Raw genomic sequence first — 18930 nt, 5'->3', positions numbered from 1 at the left:
GTGGACCTCCAACTTCCGTCCCAGGTGTGACGTATTGGATCTGCACCGGAAGTGCCTGTGCTGCCGATGTGGTACCTACTGAGTGCGGTTTTGGTCGCTCTCCCTTCTTTCCTTGGTTGGGTATTTGCGTCTCACTATGGCGGTAAGGAGGGCGAGTAGGGCGTGGTCCGCATGGCAAAGCGCTCCCGGGATCGGGAGACTGAAATCAGAAGAAGGGCTTCAAGGGAAATAGGTCAATCCAGCGCCCCCCCCCCTTCGCTGGAGGGGGGCGCCATCCAGTGGCCATCCAGGACCATACCAGAGCTGGTTCCAGAGAGAGCTGGGCGTCTGTAGCAGACAGTACCAGGGCTGTAGAGATCGAGGGGCCTGAGGGGCGATGGGCGTCGGTATCAAACAGTACCAGGACTAGCTAGAGATCTGAGGGGCTTGAGGCAGGATAGTGTCAGCCCAGAGCGGGTTTACTTCAGTAGAGGCCGGAGAGGGACGCCAGTCAAGCCCATTCAGCTAACCGGAATGGTGGGGAGGCTAAGGAAGGTGCTGACTGATGAGGGTTCTGATAGTATCTCATTATCTCTCTGCAGCCCAAAGGAAAAGTGGGCACGAGAGGGAAGAAGCAGATATTTGAAGAGAACAAAGAGACCCTGAAGTTCTACCTGCGAATCATACTGGGGGCCAATGTAAGTGCCTCCCTCCTTGCTTCAGTGCCCACCCAAGGTTCCATAGTCCTCAGCTCTGTTTGGTGGGGTAGAGTGGTGGGGGTGTGTGACAGCCAAAGCTCCAGAAGAAAACTCCAATTAAAAATAAAGGAGAGGGACTTCCCTGGTGGTCCAGTGTCTAAGACTCCCTAGGTCTCATATGTTATACTTAAGACCGAGTGCAGCCAAATAAATGAGAAAGAATCCTGGTGCAGAGAAAGTGCTGAATAGTCAAAATGAAAAACAAAAGCAAAATGAGGGTGTGAGTCTCAAATGAACCAGAGCCTTTCCCATCCTAAATGCACAGGGGCTTCTTTCCTGTGTCAGGGGTGTCTGGATATTCTGGGAGCAGATCTCTTCCCCCAACCTGTAAGAAACGACTTGTCTCCTTTCATCACCTGGTCTAGAGTCAAAGTCAAGGAAGGTCCATGGTTTAGTAAGCTTTTGATCCTAGCCTGATCCTGTGTCTGCTTACAGGCCATTTACTGTCTTGTGACCTTGGTCTTTTTCTACTCATCTGCCTCATTCTGGGCCTGGGTAAGTGTCCCCCATCCTGGGAAGTGGGTAAGCCCATAGGGTCAGTGGCTGCCCTTTTAACACCCGCATTCTTGTTCCACAGATGGCCCTGGTCTTTAGTCTGGCAGTATACGGGGCCAGCTACCACTCTATGAGCTCGATGGCAAGGGCAGCCTTCTCTGAGGATGGGTCCCTGGTGGATGGTGGAATGGATCTCAACATGGAGCAGGGCATGGCAGAGTGAGTGTCCCCCGCTGTCAGCCCAGGTGAGCAGCGCCAGGGCTGGGGTGCTGGGGCCCAGATAGCCCAAGACCCACAGCTGCCTGCAACTTGAAGAGGGTGGAAGGGAGTTGAACTAGGGCCCATCTCTTATTTTTGTTTTATGTAAAAAATTTTGGCTGTGCTGTGCATCTTGTGGGATCTTAGTTCCCCAACCAGGGATTGAACCCAGGCCTTCAGCAGTGAAAGCATGGAATCCTAAACCGCTGGACCACCAGGGAATTCCCCGGCTACTATTTTTGGCCCTTGCAGCTTCCCTTCTCTCCACAGGCACCTTAAAGATGTGATCCTACTGACAGCTATCGTGCAGGTGCTCAGCTGCTTCTCCCTCTACATCTGGTCCTTCTGGCTCCTGGTACGTGGGTTGCGGGACTCCCGAGGAGGAGCTGGCGCATCTAAGCCTTCTCTTCTTTCATTTCCTGTACCTGGCTTCAAGCTACCTTTTTTCTCCTAGGCTCCAGGCAGAGCTCTTTACCTCCTGTGGGTCAATGTCCTGGGCCCCTGGTTCACAGCAGACAGTGGCGCCCCAGTGCCAGAGCACAATGAGAAACGGCAGCGCCGACAGGAGCGGCGGCAGATGAAGCGGTTATAGCCACTGACATTGTGGCCCCAGGTTTCTGAGCCCTGGGTGGCTCTTATCAGGCTGTGTGGTCCCCATGCCAGGAGCAGTGAGGACCTAGTCCAGGGGCCAAAAGTGGTTTAGGGTATAGGATTGTTGAATAAATGGCTTATAATGTGGCTAATGGCTTTGTGGGTGATAATGAGAGAGCTAAGGCAGGAACAGCCAGTTCTTTGGGATTTTCTTTTCTGCTACGGGCCAGCGTGGTGGGTACCCTGAAGGAAGAAAAAGGCTCTTGACTGGCTAGGAAAACTTTATTATGCTCCATGCATCCAGGGAGCTCACACATGCACACACACACCCACACAGGCACACACAGCTAATACTGCTCACGGCACTGGCCACGGGCACAGAGTGGCCCTTGAGTTGAGAAGAGGCCCAGAATTCTGCTCTGGTGCTTCCTCACTGTAGTCTCCTGCACTGCAGGCTGGGGCCCAGATAGGTGTCCTGGAGGCAGCACCTTCACACTTCCAGGCCAGGACCCTTGCTCAGTCCAAGTGCCTGTACCAGGTCCTCTCCGAGCCCGCTCTTCAGCGTCCGCCTCACTGCAAGACAGAGCAGGGTTGGTGGGGCTTGATGGGGTTAAGGTGGGCAGTGGGCATGTGGGGAATACTCACAAGACTTGCGGTTGCCACGGGAACGCTTGCGTTCCCTAGCAGCTAAGGCACGGGGGCTGCTCTTGGTCACTGACTGCACCAGCAGGTCCATGATCTCATCTGAAGTGTCACTGGGTAAACTGGAGCCTGGAGATTCTTCTGGGGGTACAGTGGAGGGCCCCACTGCTGTAGGCATGACTGGGGAGCTGCTCTGGACCATGCCTGTGGGAGCCAGATAAAAAGGTCAGACCAGAGTGGCCCCAGAGCCCACTGCCCCCAGCAGCCACTGGTCCCACCTCTGCTGCGACGGCCATGTGTGGCATCCTCAGGCTTGCTGGCCAGCAGACTCTTCATGGTGGCGTGACTATCAGCATCACCTTCTTCTGGCCCACTGCTCACAGCCACAGGGACAGATGGCTTGCTGGGGGTTTCCCCAGCCACACCCGAGAACTTCTCTGTCTGGAGAGGGGAAAGGGGGTGAATGGGGAGTAGAAGAAAACCACAGGGGTGGCAGTCAAGACCGGAAGGCACACCCACCTCGGTGATCATACGTCCCCGGGTCTTGTTGCGCTCACGGTACGTGGCCCGCTTCTGCTGCTGTTGCAGCACCCGGTCCCGGCAGGTCCGATACTCCAGTGCGAACTCCCGCAGCGTGTGGCAGAACTGCATGATGCGGACCTCACGGGCTGCCTCCGCCGTGTACCCCAGGTACAGCAGGAAGGCGTGGAATCTACGTGGGTAGAATGGAGAGGAGGGCTGAGTCCTGTTTGGGATCTGAGGGATGGTGGTGGCGGTTCTGCCTCTGTCTGTAATGCCCCCACCTGTTGCAGACACGGCGGTGCACGACCCTCAGCATGGCAACACGGCGGGTACAGTGAGCCAGGAAGTGGGTGAGGCGGGCACGCAGGGCTGGAGCCAGCTCGTGCTTGGCCAGGCTCCGCAGGCTGTCTTCAGCTGCCCGGCTCCGGCGCTCCAGCTGCCCCAGGTTCTCAGTCAGCTGCTCAAAGTCCACCTGGAAAAGCAGGGGGTAAACATGCAGTCCCCCCACAGAAAGACACCGCCTGAGGCTGCCTCTGTGCTGGGATGGTCAGCCTGGGCCCTGAGCAAACAGCAGATCCAACCCCCACCCTCCAAAAGCTCACAGTCTCATGCAAGAGACCAGCAAGTCCATGTGATACAGTAGGGAACAGAGGTTTCTTGGGATAGTGAAAGTGTTAGCTGCTCAGTCATGTCTAACTCTTTTTGACCCCGTGGACTGTAGCCCACCAGCCTCCTCTGCCCATGGAATTCTCCAGGCAAGAATACTGGAGTGGGTTGCTATTCCCTCCTCCAGGTTATCTTCCCAACCCAGGGATTGAACCTGGGTCTCCTGCATTGTGGGCAAATTCTTCACCATCTGAGCCACCAGGGAAGCCCCTTCTTGGGATAAGTGGCAGCTAAACAGACCCCAAACTGAGTAGGTGTAGCCAGGCCAAAAGAAGACAGAGCCCACACACAAGCCTGGAGCCTGAGCAAGCCCTGGCCCAGCAGCCCACACAGAGAGAGGGAGAGAAGCGGTGCTCCCTCATGCCATGACCAGCCTTAGCCAAGCCTCTGTCAGGTGCTGACCTTCGCACAGCGGGTCAGGGCAGGAATTTCTGAGTAGAGGTCAGAGGAATCAGGTCGGGTCTGGAGCACCAGGGAGCAGAGATGGTGCAGCAGTGACTGTCGGCGCACCGTGTCCTTCACTTCTGACACCTTCTCCAGGTAGCTCAGCTCAAAGCCGCTGCTCTGAAAGGACCCCGTCTGAGCCTGGGCCTGGGTCTGGCTGGCTCCAGAGTCCCAGTCCCCACCATCATAGGCTCTCAACTCACCTGGGAGCCATTGAGGAAGTTGCCCACAGCCAGCAGGGTGGCCAGGATGCAGCGGAAGGTGGCATTTTGCACCAGTTGTTCCATGCCCACTTTCAGGTCGAACAGTGGCTCTGCAATTTCCTGGTAGGGGAGATCAGGGACTCAGACTACACGGTCATCATGCTCACTTGTCCCACTGCCTGTCCCATCCCATGACCCAGGTACCCGCTCCATGCTGTCATAATCCAGTTTGAAGGCCCAGAGTTGTAGGCGGGCTGCCAGGCCCCCGATGGAGGCAAGAGTCACCAGGAAATTCTCGGCTGGGCCCAAGGGTATGTCAGGATTGGCCAGCTGGGCCTCCTCGATCTTCTGCCGCTCCTCCTCCGTGGGCATCATGGTCAGTAGCTTCTGAGAATGCACCCACCGCCCCCACAGAGGCCACTCAGTGCTGGCCTGAGGCCTTGGGTATTGACCTTGACTCCTCCCTAGGTCATCTGGGCCAGTCCCAGAGTCTGAGGACTGCTCTGCAGAAATGCCAAGCCCATGCCCACCACTGGAGGGACAGGAAGTGGCCACCAACCAAAGGAGAGGGCCCAGCTCCCCACACCCCTCACTGTGTATCCCTACCTCGATGCCATCCTTGCTTACGGCAAACTCATCAAAGTTGAGGAGGGCAGCCTTGATCACGTGCACAGGTGGCAGTGTGGTTAGGCCGATGTTGATGGCATTGCTGCGCTTGGGGTCCAGCACTGTGGTCATTGTACGGCGGCCCTCACCAGCTTTCTTTGACATCGGGGGAAAGGCAGTATAAGATTGGGAAAGAGTCTAACTGGGGCAACAACCTAAGAGGGCACACCAAGGCCCCACTTTCAGTGCCCCAAATGGTGCAGTTACCCCACAGCCAGGGCTCTGGGATGTGCAAGGCCTTGGGATGGGCTTAGATGCTAGTTAGGGATGGGCTAAACCCTCATTGAAGGACCTCGGACAAGTTCCTCCTTTCTTTGCCTCAGTTTCCCCAGCAGTTTAGACCCTTGAGCTCTGGCTCCCTTCCCTGCCCCCTGGGGTTACCCTGCAGATGAGGGTGTGCTTACCTTGGAAGGCAAAACGTCCTTGGCTCGGGACTCAAACAGGTGTTCTAGCCGGGCTGTATCCACCAAGACAGGCTCTAGTGAGGCCCACAGGGTGGGGCTGGGCCCAAAGCGATTGCCAGAGCCTCCACGGACTCCAGCCAACTTTAGCTCCCGCCAGAAGAGTTTTACTGTCTTCCTCTTGGTGGGGAGGGCAGGGCCATCAGGTGCCGAGTGGGGAAGAGGGGCAGCAGGGGGTGGAGGTGGGGCTGGTGGGAAGGGGCTTTTGAGGGGTGGGGGAGGTGGAGGCGGAGGAGGTGGGAGGCTTCCATAGAGCAGGGGTGGTGGGGGCGGTGGGGGTGGGATCCCTTTCTCCACCTCCACAGACTCCATGTTCAGCATGTCCTGGTCTTCATCCTCCCCCAGATCTGAGAAGTCCAGGTCCCCAATGCAGAGCCTGGGTGCACGGGCAGGGAGCTCCCACACAGGCTCAGCCTTGGGGCTTGGTGGGGCCAATGGCTCCTTGGGCTCTGGCTCAAGGCTCTGCTGGGCACGCAGCAGGATTCGGGGGGCAGCACTCTGGGGTGTCCTGGGTGCAGGGGTGGGTTCCTGAGAGTGCCGTGATTCCCGGGTGTCTAGACAAAGGGAAGCAGCTGTCAGTGTCATGTCTTCTCTAGAGCAACAGGGCAACATGGGTGGATACTGCCCACCCACCTACTCACCTGGGCGCCCGTCCATATCATCGGGCATGGCTCCGGCCAATGTTTCTGCCCGGCCCTGGGCCAGCGCAGCCTGCTTTTCTGTTTCTGCTGCTGCTACATTCTCCAGGAACCGGGCTCTGGGGGGAGGAACTTGTCAGTGAGACTGTCTGACATACCCCAGCCCAGGGTGGTGCGCATGCCTTGCTGGGCCCCTGGGCACTGCCCCTATTTGCAGGCACACAGACACACAGGGAACAGTCCATGCGCTGAGCAGACTGGGACCTGCCCAAGGCCAGTCCCCATTCAGTCTTCCACATTTGGGGAGGTCACTACCAACCCAGTACTCCTAGGTCAACAAATGGGAAAAGTTCTACGTGACATCTAACTTGCAATCTTGCTGTTGTTCATGCTCACTGTTCTGATTCTAGACAAGGACCCTTAGAGCAGGGGGAGGGGCTAGCTGTCCCAATGGCCACATCAGGCTGTCCCTCCCTTGGCAGGTCTGGCAGCTTCCAAGAGCCATGACCGATGCCAAGAAAGGGGCCCGGTAAATGACAGGCGCTCAGTTTACGTTGACATAATGAAGGTGATCCCATCTCTTTTGGCCCTGCTGGCACTCAATCTCTGTCCTTCCCTTAGACAGAGGTTGCTCCTCCACCTCCGCACCGTGTAGCACTCTAGGTTCCTCCCAGCACTAATCCTGGACTGAGGATCCAGAATCAGCTCCAGGTTGGGAATTCACATCCTCATCACTGGTCAAAGCTGTTAAGGTGCCACGGTTAAAGCACAGGGACCTCTCTGACCCCAGTGAACAGTTTTCCAGTGCTTAGTCCTTGGGTATCTGAGGAGGTATAAGTCTGAGACAGCCCCCCAGCTCTGGCTGCGTCAGGCACATGGAACCCCCGCTGGGGGAAGCAATGCTGAAGCCCTGAGCACATGGCAGGCCTGGCAGGCTGGCCTCTGTACTTACTCCAGCCTGGCCTCCCCAGTAGGGACCTGGGGGACAGGTGGGCTCTCAGGGGCCCTGGGTGGGGGGCGGGGATGAGAGGAAGAAATGGTAATTGTGGTGCTTGCTCCACCCCACAGCACCCAGTTGCTCACACCCACACAGAGCTGGGCAGTGGTATCAGGGGTCCCTTCCCAGTCACAAAGGGAATAGGAGGGAGTGGGGGAGGCATGATGCGAGGAAACTGGAAATGGAGAGGAGAGACGGACATGACGCAGGACAGGGTGCCATAAAAGACAAAGACAGCGAAACGAGAGAGTCACAGACAGTGACAGAGAAACTGAGACAGAAGGGGGCAGAGAGACAGATGACATTGACCATACAGGTGGAATGCCAGAAAGAGATGAAGAAAAGCCTCAGGAGGACGAGGTCCAGTCAGAGCCGAACCCCACCCCCCAGCAGTCACTTACCAAACAGGAGCAGTTTGGTGAAGTCTGGAAAGAAAGAGAAAGCACGCGTTTGGCAGAGAAGTTCGGGCAGAGGAGGCGGAGGGCCCGTGGAGAGGCGCAGAGAGGAGGGACAGTTGGAGAGAAGACTCCCGCGACAGCCTGTATCTCCCTACTTACTTGTAGACGCTCCTCTCACAGGAGCTGTCGGATGCGGGCGCCACGGAGATGGTAGGACAGAGGCTCAAGGTGCTGTGGAGGCCAGAGGCAGGGCCCACGGGGCTGGAGGCGGGCCTTGGAGGTGGGGCGGGGCCGACGGGGCTGGAGGTGGGGCTGGTCGGCAGGACCGGGCTGGCAGCGGCGGTGGAGACGGCCGGAGAGGCGGGGCCTGTGGAGCTGGAGGTGTGGCCTGTCAGGAGGCAGGGCTACTCCTGGCTGATCCACCCCTCCCCAGGGGCCGAGGTAGCATGTTCTTACCCAGGCTCCGGGGAGCGCACTTCTAGAGATCGGCGGCTCCTCTTGCCCTCCTCTGAGGAAGGTTTTCGGCGGGTGGTGCGCCGCCCACCTGTGACGGCTTCTTCGAGGTCTCCATCCTCCAAACGCAGGGCGTTCTAGCAGAGTTGGGCCCAGAAGGGAGTGGCTGAGGCCCAAGTCGATGGGGGTGGGGCCCTGGATAACGGCGCCTCCTCTCTTCCCTCCCCTTCAGCCCCTCCTTCCCCTCCTCTCCGGCCCTGATGGCCCAGCCCACCTCGTAAAGTACAAGCTGGGCTCGCAGGTCGACGTCCGTGCCCGCCGTGCCCAAGTGGCGCTGGACCAGCGCTTCCATGCCCTGCTGCTCCAGTGCATCCGTCACGTCGTAGAAGGAGTCCTGGTCCGGGAGAGCTGCCAGAGTCTGGAGGGTGGGGATGGGAGGGCAAGGCTGAAGCTGATGCGGATCAGAGGACAAGAGATTGAGTGGCCGAGGATGGCCCTGGGTTCCCCCCTGGCTCCCCCCATCCCACCTTGTTGATGAGGGTGACAGTGTACACCAGCAGCTCGGGGTCAGCGCCATTCTTCTCCTCCAGGATGGACACCAAATTGGCCCACGGAGGAGCACCTGCACCCAGAAAGGGGAGAGGTCACGTGGGAACAAGTAGGAGAGAGGGTTCCCAGCGATGGAGGAGGGAGGGACAGTCTCTGACCCGTGGTGCTGGCCACAGAGTTGACTGCACGGATGAACAGCGGTGCGTTGCTCTCAGAGTATTCCACGAACACCAGTAGCAGTTTCAGGGCTGTCTTCACCACCAAGCGGGACTGGGGGGAGGGGTCACCACGTGTGAGTGGGGCTGGGGCCAGACCTGTGCTGGCTCCTGATGGGGAGGGGAAAGGGCTCCCGGGGCAGGGGGGGGGGGGGGCGGCTGGACCCAGAGAGGACAGTCTAATCAGAAAGAGCCATCTCTAGGACCAGGTGTTGAACTCCCTTTGAGGCTTAGAGGGGCCACAGACCCACTCCATTCCAGCCCACTGTGCTGAGGAAACTAAGGGCCAGAGAGAGACAGTGGGAAAAGGGTGCGTGGCTGGGTGGAAGGCCACTTACCAGGCTGGCACACAGTGTGTACAGCCACTGCACGGTCTCAGTGTGGGCCACCACCCCCAGCATCCCATCCACAAACAGCATCAGCTGGCCTAGGGCTGGGGACACAGGCACAAGAAGAGGTCAGTAAGGGGTCACTGAAGGCAGGAATCATGGGAGAGGGGTGGGGCTGACCTCGGAGGATGTAGCTCTGGTAGTTGTGGTCAGCAGCAGCGCCCACACGGATCAGGCAACTCAGCCCCTCAGAGTGCACGAATTCAGGCACCAGGTCCTTGTCCTCCTGAGGGCACCAAGGGGGAGTTTAGGGGGGTGGGGATCAGTCTGGATGCCCACCCCCAGCCCACCTCTGAGCCTCACCTGGAAGATCTGCTTCAGTGAGAAGAGGGAGCGGCGGAGCTCAGGACCACTGGAGCCATACAACTTTTCTGCAAGGGGTAGGTGGGCATGGAAATCTCAAGGGGACACAGACACTCTCTTCTACTGGGACACAACCACAACTCCCTGACTCTGGGCAACATGTATCACAGTCTAGCAGCTGCCCTGGCCCTGGGAGAAGGGGTCAGAACAGGAATGGGAGGGGAAACACATCCTGTCTCTCATCTGTCCTGTCCACTGTCCAGCACAGGCCTGAAAGAAACTGAGCCAACTGGGAAGCGGGGTGTATGAGGGGGTATAATTGCTGGATATGCTGATATCCTCACACACTCACCTAAGATGGCATTGACCCTCACGGAGAGCTGGGTCCGCAGGATCAGAGTAGGCTTCCGCCCTTTGCTGGAATCAAGTATCCCAGTCAGCAGTTCTCAGCCCTTTCCTTGGGGTCCCTCCATCCATGCCAAGGCAACCAAAGACCTCCCCGCATGCCAACCCTGGCCCAGCTCCTTCCTCGCCAGCTGCTTCTCTGAGCCCAGGAGTTGTCCAGGTAGGAGGGTTTGTGCGAACGCAGGCATCTCAGGAATGTGGGTGAGCCCCCACTCCCATCCCCGGCGGCAGGTAATACTGGCCAGGCCTTGGGATTCCCCTGGCACGGTTCCCCTGGGCAGCGGGAGGTGACCCACAGCCCTGGCTAGAGATCAGGTGTCTTGGCCGCTGACCCATGAGCCAGCCCCTCCAGCATGGCGGCAAGGGTGGGAGTCAGCCTTGCCTTCCTGTCCCCATCCGCTCTGACCTGATCTCTTCAAAGAAGCCCTCCATCATCTCCCGCTGCTCTTCCAGGGACAGCTCAGGGTCCAGGTAATAGCCAGAAGGAGACACTTGCAGGGCACAGTCCTCGAGCTGGGGGCAAAGGGACCAGCTGTCAGGGCTGGGGAAGAGGTGGCAGGGGTATTCATGGAGAGCCCATGACCTCCTACCTCCCCACCCAGGGTACTGGCAGAGGCCTGCACTGCAGCCACGCATTCCCTGAGCAGTCATTCTCTTGGGGCCTACTCTGTGCAAAACGCATGCAAAGAGCTTTCTTGTGGCTCACATCTACCCAATTTTTCAGGCTTCTGATTAGATAATGCTTTCTTTTGGCTGTGCCCGTGCAGCTTGCAGAACCTTAGTTCCCTGATCAGAGTTTGAACTTGCATTCTCAGCAGTGAAAAAATGCAGAGTCCTAACCACTGAACCACCAGGGAATTCTCAGATAATGCCTTTTTGCAAAGCCTTCTTGGACTCCTCTAGCCATTGCTATGCAAATCCCTCCAGCCCTCGTGTGGACCCTCCTCTGAGGCCTTCCACATGGCATCAGCACATCCTAGGCACTAGGATCCCTCCCCACTAACCATGAGTACTCTGAGTCCAGGCACCATGTCTGTCTTGTCCGTACGACATCTGCAGAGCCTAGCACACACTTGGGGTACAGCAAGTGCTCCCTAAATGGTTGTTGAGCTAATGCACATGAATGAGGAAGGAGGATGGAGACAAGATAGGAGGAAGTTCCTGCCTTCAAGGAAGTTCACAGCTCTGTGGGGTGATAAGTTGCAGCCACAAGCATTCAAGTCCAAGGAGAAAGTGTTAAGAATGCTGGGAGAAAAAAAAAGAATGCTGGGAGGTGCAAACCCAGCTCGGGGAGGGATGTGTGTCACCCCAAGTCAAGACAGTGAGAAGAAGGGCTCCCAGTCCCTCCAGGCCTGAGGGTCTTTGCTCTATCCCCAAATGGGCTACAGTCCCCACAGTTCAGTTCAGTTGCTCAGTCAATGCAAAGACTCAGACAGTCCCCACGGTCCTAGCTAAACCTCAGAGGCCTCCAAGAGGCCTATTAAGCACCAGATTTTAGGGTGTAACTCAGTCAGCCTACTGAGGGCTGCCCTGGTGGCTCAGACGATAAAGAATCCGCCTGCTATACAGGAGATCTGGTTTCAATTCCTGGGTCGGTAAGATTCCCTGGAGAAGGAGATAGAAACCCACTACAGTATTCTTGCCTGAAGAATTCCATGGACAGAGGAGCCTGGAAGCCTATAGTCTACGGGGTGGCGAAGAGTTGGACATGACTGAGGGACTAACACTTTCACTTTCACAGTCAGCCTATAGTGGGTCCCTGGAACCTTCAGTGTAACAAAAAGTACATGCTCCTTCCATGAGTTCACTGTCCATGCCTTCCACCCACCCGAGCCTGGCTTCCCACCATCACCACTGGGACCACCACCATCACCAGGCAGGATGCTTGGCCCCTTGAGAAATGCCGGTAGAGAAGCCTAGTGAGGTGACTCCGGAGAGTCTGAGGGCAGCACCGTGCCTCTGCTCGCCACCTCCTCCACAGCACCATGCCAGTGTGCAGGGCTCGGCTAAGTTCTCTTGACTTGAGAGGCCCAGGGAAAGCCCAGCTCTGGAGATGCAGGGCGTCTTCTGGTCTCCATCTTACTGGGCAAGTCAACCTCAACATGTGTCCTGTTGTTCTGTCAGCCCTGCCCTTCTCTGGACCCAGCCCAAGGCTTCCAGCTGCCCTCGGTCCCATGGGTTAAGGGAGTCCGGCTCCTGCCCGTGTCCTGCCTCCGCTTAGTATTGCTGCTCATGCCTGAGAGCCTGACCCGGCTCCTTCCTGGCAGTTGAGCCTGTAAGGCCCTTGGGTGACACCCCCCCTCCCTGGGTTCCTGCGTGGGACATGGGACATAGGACAAACACTCCAGCCTGTTCTGTCCCACTTCCTGCTTGGCTGCCTGCCCTCCCCTGGGCGCCTTGGGCGGGCCTGGCCTCTCTCCCCTCCCTGGGAGCAGAGTCATCCCCTCCAGGGCCTACTGGGAATGGGCCCTGCAGTGGAGAGGCAAGGCCCCAGGGCTGAGGTACTTTGTCTGGGGCCAGCTCAGCTGAGGGCAGTCCCACGTTCCTCCTGATCCCTCTTCCCACACAGTGACTCAGCAGCCACCCTACTCCACCCCCAGCCAGGCACTGCCACATCTCCTTCCACTTTGGACTGGAGGACTCTGGGACCCCAAAGCCACAACCTCCCACTCAGAGATCCCCCAAATCACACACATGTAGAAGAGCTCATTCATTCAAATATTCATGAACCTGGCTGGTTTTAGGTACTCAGGACACACCAGGGAACAAGCTAGTGCCTCTGCCTTCCCTGTCTTCCAACTCTGTTGGGGAGGTAGGCAGGTTTGACTCAGAAAAAGGTCACAAATAAATGTAGAAGCATAGCCGCCTCGGGTGCTGAGAGGAGACTGTGAAGGTAAACACTGGAAGGGTGAGCAGATTATGCCTGGTAGCAGCTCACACACCCAAGTATATGGTAAGGCAGGGTGTATACACACACACATATACACATGCTACTGGCTGTGCACAGGTGAGCACACCCACAGAAAGCTCTCTTCCCCTCCTGCAGGCACACATCCAGGCTCTAATTCTGTGAGCTGAGAATGACCCTTTCCTTTCAGAAACCCTGGGATGCCCACGTCCCTTTGGGGCAGGGTCCTGAAGACTGAATGCTCCAGCACCCCCTGCCAACTCAGATGAGCCCCTTTCTCTCTGTGATGGTAGCCATGGCTCTTCCAGCCACTTCGCCTGTCTTATCCTGCCTAGGCCCCAGTTCTTGGGGGGAGGTCCAGAGCCCCTAGGATGATGCCCCCCGCCCCTTCTAGCTGTCTGTCCTGGGGAGATGGAGTGGGGGGCGGGGTCAGGCAAGCTGCAAAGAGCAGAGACTTCCTGCCAGCTGGGAGCTGCTTGTCCCTCACAGCCCTGGCCCCTTCCTGGGGTCACCCTTCTGAGCGCCAACCCTCTGGGCCTTGTTTCTGGCACCCTGGGGCTGGGCCAGCCTGGAGGCAGCCCAAACTCTGGTCCCTGCTGACAGTGCTTGGGTCAGCACAGGGTGAGCATAGGCCCGTATCTCGGACTGCCTCCGGGGCACTTGTCTTCCTCACTTCTCTGATGTTTGCCTTGGGGTAGAGGCTCCCAGCTCCAGCTCACTTTTCTCTACTTATTTGCTTATTCTTATTGAGGTACTGATTTTACAATATTGTATAAGTTTCAGGTGTACAACGTAATAATCCACAATTTGTAAAGATTATACTTGGGAATTCCCTGGTGGTCCAGTGGTTAGGACTCCAAGCTTTCACTACTGAGGGCCCCAGTTCAACCAATGGTCATCCCATAAGGCGCGTAGTGCAGCCAAAAAAAAAAAAAAAGATTATATTTTATTTAAAGTTATTATAAAATACTAGCTATTTTCCCTGTGCTGTACTATATATTCTTGTGCATGCAAGCACGCATGCTCAGTCACTCAGTTATGTCTGACACTTTGCGACCCTATGGACTGTAGCCCGCCAAGCTCCTCAGTCCATGGGATTCTCCAGGCAAGAATACTAGAGTGGGTTGCCATGCCCTCCTCCACGGGATCTTCCTGACTCATGGATCAAACCCAGGTCTCCTGCATTACAGGCAGATTCTTTACCATCTGAGCCATTAAGGAAGCCTCTGTAACTTATTTTACATATAGCAGCTTGTACCTCTTAATCTCCTACCTCTGTCTTGCCCATTTTTCTCTTCATCCCTTGGACTCAGGCTTTTCTGGCAGCCCAAACCAACCTGTCACATGTGGTTTTACATTCAAGGGCAAGCTTAGGGGACCATGGTGTCTACTCCCCAATATTTTTCATAACAGTATATTTGAGTGAGAATGCCAGGGCCAAGTAAGATGGAGAAAAGTGAAGAATTACATGCTGAAGGATTCTTGTTTTAGGAAATAATTTAACTATCCATTTCTTCTCCTTTCCTAAGACCCTGTGTTCTGATGTTCTGTGTTTTGATGCTTTCTATTTTAATTTGTTAATATGGTGTATTACATGATTGATTTGTGAAGAATCCTTGCATCCCTGGGGAAAAACCCACTTGATTGTGGTGCATAATCCTTTTAATGTGTTGTTGGATTCTATTTGATAGCATTTTGCTGAGGATTTTAGCATCTATGTTCATCAGTGATACTGACATGTAATTTTCTTTCCTCCCTTTTATCTTGGGTCTCCAACTGGACTTTGGCTTCCTGAATGAGATGATAAGAATGGGCCTTGAGGGTGGGAGCCTGCATTTGTTATGCCTTCTCTGTGCAACATACTGGGCTGCCTGGTGCCTTGATTCTCCTGATAATCCTTCTATAGGTAAGGAAACCAAGGCTCAGAAATTCTGTGAATTTGCTGCAGGTTGCACAATCAGGAATAGTACCAGGGCTCCCTGAACTGATCTTGGGTTCATGGACTTTGGAAGTGCTCCAGGGAACCCTGGGGCGGTGGGGGGGTAGGGGCAGGTGGAATGAGGGCTGGAGCCTGCGGGGTTGTCAAGGGCTGGAGAATGCCCCTCAGCTTTTTGAACTGTGCAAATACCCCAAACTGGTCCTCCCAGTTCCAGCAAGGGAACACAAATGAACACACACACACATCATACCTGCTGGGGTAACGGGGCCTACTTCTGCCAGGACCAAGTTCATGGGGTCCCTTACCAGGCTGCAGCCCAGAATGAACAGCAAATTGGACATGCTGGCCCCAGGGAAAGCTTGGGGGAGACCATGACTCAGGCTCACATCACAATATTCTACAGTCTCCCGAAGAGATCTCCAAAGGGCTCAGTTGATCACCAGAGCACCCCATCTTATTAAGAATCCTCTGGGACCCTGCCACATGGGTCCCTGTCCCAGTAGGTCAGGTTCACACTTTAGCCCCTTTGCCACAGCTGCTCCTGAGGGGTAAACTGAGGCTGGAGTAGGGAGGGGCAAGGTCAGGAAACAAGTACCACACCCATTCCCCTGCAATGTTTGCCACAGCTGGGGAAACAAAGTTGCTGGGAATGAACAGATTTCTAGGGCCATCTCTGCTGCTAGGAATGGGGGCCCCTTTGGCCTTCGCATCAGGGTCAGAGCAGTACCCAGGTCCCTTTACCTGGAGCCCAGGGGGAAGGAAGTCTGTGCTATCCCAGATGTGGCAGGGCCTTGGGATATCAGGGAGGGGCTCCAGAGGCAGGCCCAGAAGGGCAAAGGGTAGCAAGGAGGGTGGGACTAGGCAGTTTTGGGTAAAGAGGATGAGGCAGAGCCAGAGGGCTAGGTTCTCCCCTGGGGCAGGGTCCCCTGGGCTCCAGCACAGAGTGGAGACAGATCCCCTGAGTTCCCCTGGGGACACTACACATGACCCAAGGCACTGCCTGGACACACCCCCATCCTCCACCTCCCTAGGGCCAGGCGATGAGTCAGAGGCTGTGGCCAGGAGCTTCCTCCTAGACGGGGAGGAAATGAGCAAGGCCTCAGACCTGAAAACTCTGAGCATTTAAAAAGGAAGCCCTCAGGGGGAACTCTATAGGCTAGCAACTGCCCAATGGGGTGTGTGGGGTGGAGCCCCAGAGAGAAAGCGGGTTGGGCCTCTGTCCATTCCCAGGGATGGGGCAGGGTCTGCAGGGTTGAAGGGGGTCAGTGCCCAGAGTTGGGGGGATGGGAGCAGAGGTCGCTTGGCTGTGAACTGTTCTCCTACTGGACAACTGTGCAGAGGATGAAGCAGTGAGCCTCTTATTTTTGCTCTACAGCCTGGGATGGGGAGGCCTGGGTTTGGGGGCCACCTCTCCCCTCTAGAGAGCTGTGGAAGCAGGCCTGAGTCATGTCTGTGCCCCTGGGGCACCACTTCCAGGACTAGGGGAGGGACCAGTTGTTGACATTTCCTACAAGGAGGAGCCCTGCTCTCTGATGTCCCTGCCCCTACCCTATTCTCAGCCCTTCTTCCTCTGGCCTTCTATTCTGGGGCTGTGGTCACAGTTTATATTTGGGATATGCACATCACAGTGCATCTGACCATTCCTGGCAGAGATGCCAGCCCCAGGGAGTCCTGGCTCCAGGCACAGTGGTAACCCAGTGTCCGGGCCCCCCCATCCTGCCTGTGGGGGATATGGCAGTCCTCAGGGGGTAATCATGAAAGTGGGGAGATCAGAAAGGACTGAGGTGGGGGTTACTTAACAAATTATCCTGGTGCTTTCTTCCCAGGTGGAGCAGTGGTAAAAGAATCCACCTGCCAATGCAGGATACACAAGAGATGAGGGTTTGATCCCTGGGTCAGGAAGACCCCCTAGAGTAGGAAAATGGCAACCTGCACCAGTATTCCTGCCTAGAAAATGCCATGGACAGAGGAGCCTGGCAGGCTACAATCCAAGGGGTCGCAAAGAGCTGCACACAACTGAGCGCACACACACACACACACACACACACACACACAGCATATTAATCCCCGTTCTCAGCTAGGGAGCTGAGAACAGAGGGCAGAGCACCTGGTGAGGGGCTGGTGGTGATGGGTCTCTAAATGACAGGGAGAGGTAAGGGGTAATTCTCCAAACTTGCCCCTAAATGGAGAAGGGGTGTTAGGGCTAAGCTGTGTCCTCCAGTGGCGGGGGATGGGAGGAATACTATGTTCCCTGTCGTGCTCCAGGCTTATTTCAGTACTAGGAGTTCCAGGAGTCTGGAGGCAGGAACCTGGCCTCAGTTCAGCACACCTCTCTCCCCAGCGCCCAATCTGAATGGGAGGTGGCTTCTGGCTGGAGGTATTTCTTTTAGGTCCACTTAGGTATGTTCCTTTGAACAGGGCAGAACAAGGAGGGATCACATCAAAAGTCTGGAGAGGGCAATGCGCTGCTATCTTCAATCCTTGTCCTTGAAGCCTGAGCTCTGCTCAGACACGCGCCACTCCCCAGGCCGAGTCTCAGCGCTTCTCCCGCCCGCGCTCGGAGGCGGGGCAGGCCCGCAGCGCTAGGAATGCAGGCTGGGGGCCTGGCGCCTGGGGCACATTCCAGGGGAGACCCCAGGCCCAGGGGGCAAGTTTGCGCAACTCTGCGCCTAGCTAAGCCTGGGAGCAAGGGAGGACACTTCCACTAACTCTCACTTCACCACCTGGTGCCGACCGGATGGCGAGGCACCCCGGGAGGTGGTGGTGTGCCTTCCAGAGTCCTGGCCCGGAAACCGAGTGCGCCGGAAAGGGCCGCCTGCGGGGGGCTGAGCGCGGCGAGCAGGAGGGGAGGTAGGGCGGGCCATCTGCAAAAGGGCCTCTCCCGGCACCATGCACGAGTAGGCTCTGGGGTGCAGGCGAACTAGGGCAGGCCGACGGTTTAAAATTAGCCCGCATCTCTCCTTCCCTTCTAGCCCCCGGCCGGCGGCGGCTGCGGAGATGGCGGGGGCGGTGACTTAAAGGGCTTTTCCACCAGTGCAGCCTCCCGCGCTCAGGATGTCCCGGACCAGGCCGCTTCCAGGGAACTCCCCTCACCCCGTGGTCTCACCTCCGCCGGCACTCCCTAGTGGGGCCTCACCCGCCACGGACAACACTCAAACCGGCAGGACCCAATCCTGCCTCAAGACACCTCCAGTGGCCCGCCCCGGGCCCGCCCCTCCTCGTGGTCCCGCCCCCACCTCACCTAAAGCAGGTGAAAACTGGTCCATCCTCAGTTGCGTCTTCTAGGACCGCTACCACCCAAACGCCCAGGCTACCCACCATGCACAGCAGGCGGGCAGGGAGCGGACCCCGAGCGCCTCCCCAGGTGGGCCTCATTTCGAAGGGCAGCCTGGGTGCCGCAGAGTACAAGCTTTCATCTCCCTTCTTCTGTTTCCCTCAATTCGAAATGCGTTTCCCACCAGCCGGGCAACGTGGGACCTTGGGTGCCCAGCCCAAATCTTTCCCCGAGGAGCGCACCCGCTTGCTTCAGCCTCTCCTCGAGAGGCTCCCAAAAGCTTTCATGGAGCCGACCCTGAACCATCAGTCGCCCCTAGTCTTTCTCCGGCTCCCCTCACCTTGAGCGGCGCCCCCAGCAGGCGGTGCAGGGCGGGTATCTGCGCGCCTAGGGGCAGCGCCCCGTCCAGGCTGCAGGTGGGTGCCCGGCGCGGCTCCGGGAAGTTGGCACATGCGAAAGGGTCGGTGTCCTCTAGGTACTGCACCCGCACGGTCACCAGTGATACAGGCTCCCCGTCCCCGCGGTCTTCCTCGCCCGCCATGGCTCCGCCACTGGCTCCCTCCGGGCGGGTCCCGGCCGCGCCGCCGCTTCTACTCAACTAGTTCTCTGTCTAGGCGGGGCCGGGCGGACGCCGAGGAAGAGGGGCGGGGCCAGACGGAGGCGGGGCCGAGGAAGGGGGTGGAGCCAATACTAGTCTCCGGACGCGCGGGGTCGGGGGCAGTACTGCGGTTGGTGGAGCTTGCAGCCAGTCACTCAGAGGGCGTGATCGTGGTCCCG

The 18930-nt window shown here is 57.2% G+C and overlaps 2 protein-coding genes across 4 annotated transcripts; one reads left to right on the top strand and one right to left on the bottom strand.

Annotated features, from left to right (window-relative positions):
• Positions 1–19: 19 nt before the first annotated feature.
• TMEM208 (transmembrane protein 208) lies at positions 20–2228 on the top strand. The gene is made up of 6 exons (XM_043438019.1): positions 20–142; positions 582–677; positions 1173–1232; positions 1315–1451; positions 1761–1845; positions 1945–2228. The coding sequence occupies exons 1-6, from the start codon at positions 137–139 to the stop codon at positions 2080–2082; spliced, it is 522 nt and encodes a 173-aa protein (XP_043293954.1). The 5' UTR covers positions 20–136; the 3' UTR covers positions 2083–2228.
• A 116-nt stretch (positions 2229–2344) lies between these two features.
• FHOD1 (formin homology 2 domain containing 1) lies at positions 2345–18766 on the bottom strand. 3 transcript variants are annotated; one of them, XM_043437958.1, is made up of 24 exons: positions 18494–18766; positions 10439–10545; positions 9980–10044; positions 9628–9695; positions 9445–9550; positions 9274–9368; positions 8879–8990; positions 8699–8793; positions 8446–8589; positions 8175–8308; positions 7878–8093; positions 7722–7745; positions 7276–7329; positions 6327–6442; positions 5629–6239; positions 5165–5320; positions 4763–4945; positions 4559–4678; positions 4314–4475; positions 3527–3717; positions 3243–3435; positions 3002–3164; positions 2727–2927; positions 2345–2654 (listed from the first exon to the last, which is right to left on the bottom strand). In XM_043437958.1, the coding sequence occupies exons 1-24, from the start codon at positions 18692–18694 to the stop codon at positions 2572–2574; spliced, it is 3600 nt and encodes a 1199-aa protein (XP_043293893.1). In that variant the 5' UTR covers positions 18695–18766; the 3' UTR covers positions 2345–2571. The 3 variants fall into 3 exon arrangements, with proteins under 3 accessions (XP_043293893.1, XP_043293894.1, XP_043293895.1); XM_043437959.1 differs by lacking the exons at positions 7276–7329; positions 7722–7745; XM_043437960.1 differs by lacking the exons at positions 9980–10044; positions 18494–18766 and having other exon boundaries at positions 10439–10491.
• Between the last annotated feature and the right edge of the window lie 164 nt (positions 18767–18930).

This window comes from Cervus canadensis, chromosome 18, assembly GCF_019320065.1.
Source record: "Cervus canadensis isolate Bull #8, Minnesota chromosome 18, ASM1932006v1, whole genome shotgun sequence".
NCBI classification, from domain to species: domain Eukaryota; kingdom Metazoa; phylum Chordata; class Mammalia; order Artiodactyla; family Cervidae; genus Cervus; species Cervus canadensis.
The sequence above is the reverse complement of the archived record's forward strand: the minus strand, read 5'-3'. Positions and strand labels throughout refer to the sequence as shown.

Bases quoted from the DNA above. Each gene is read 5' to 3' on its own strand.
- TMEM208 (XM_043438019.1), top strand. The intron at 678-1,172 runs GTAAGTGCCTCC...GTCTGCTTACAG, and splicing joins GAATCATACTGGGGGCCAAT to GCCATTTACTGTCTTGTGAC. The intron at 1,846-1,944 runs GTACGTGGGTTG...TTTTTCTCCTAG, and splicing joins TCTGGTCCTTCTGGCTCCTG to GCTCCAGGCAGAGCTCTTTA.
- FHOD1 (XM_043437958.1), bottom strand. From the start codon at position 18,694: ATGGCGGGCGAGGAAGACCGCGGGGACGGGGAGCCTGTATCACTGGTG. The intron at 10,045-10,438 runs GTCAGAGCGGAT...ACTTGATTCCAG, and splicing joins GGCTTCTTTGAAGAGATCAG to CAAAGGGCGGAAGCCTACTC. The intron at 6,443-7,275 runs GTAAGTACAGAG...TCCTCCCCCCAG, and splicing joins ACTGGGGAGGCCAGGCTGGA to AGCCCGGTTCCTGGAGAATG.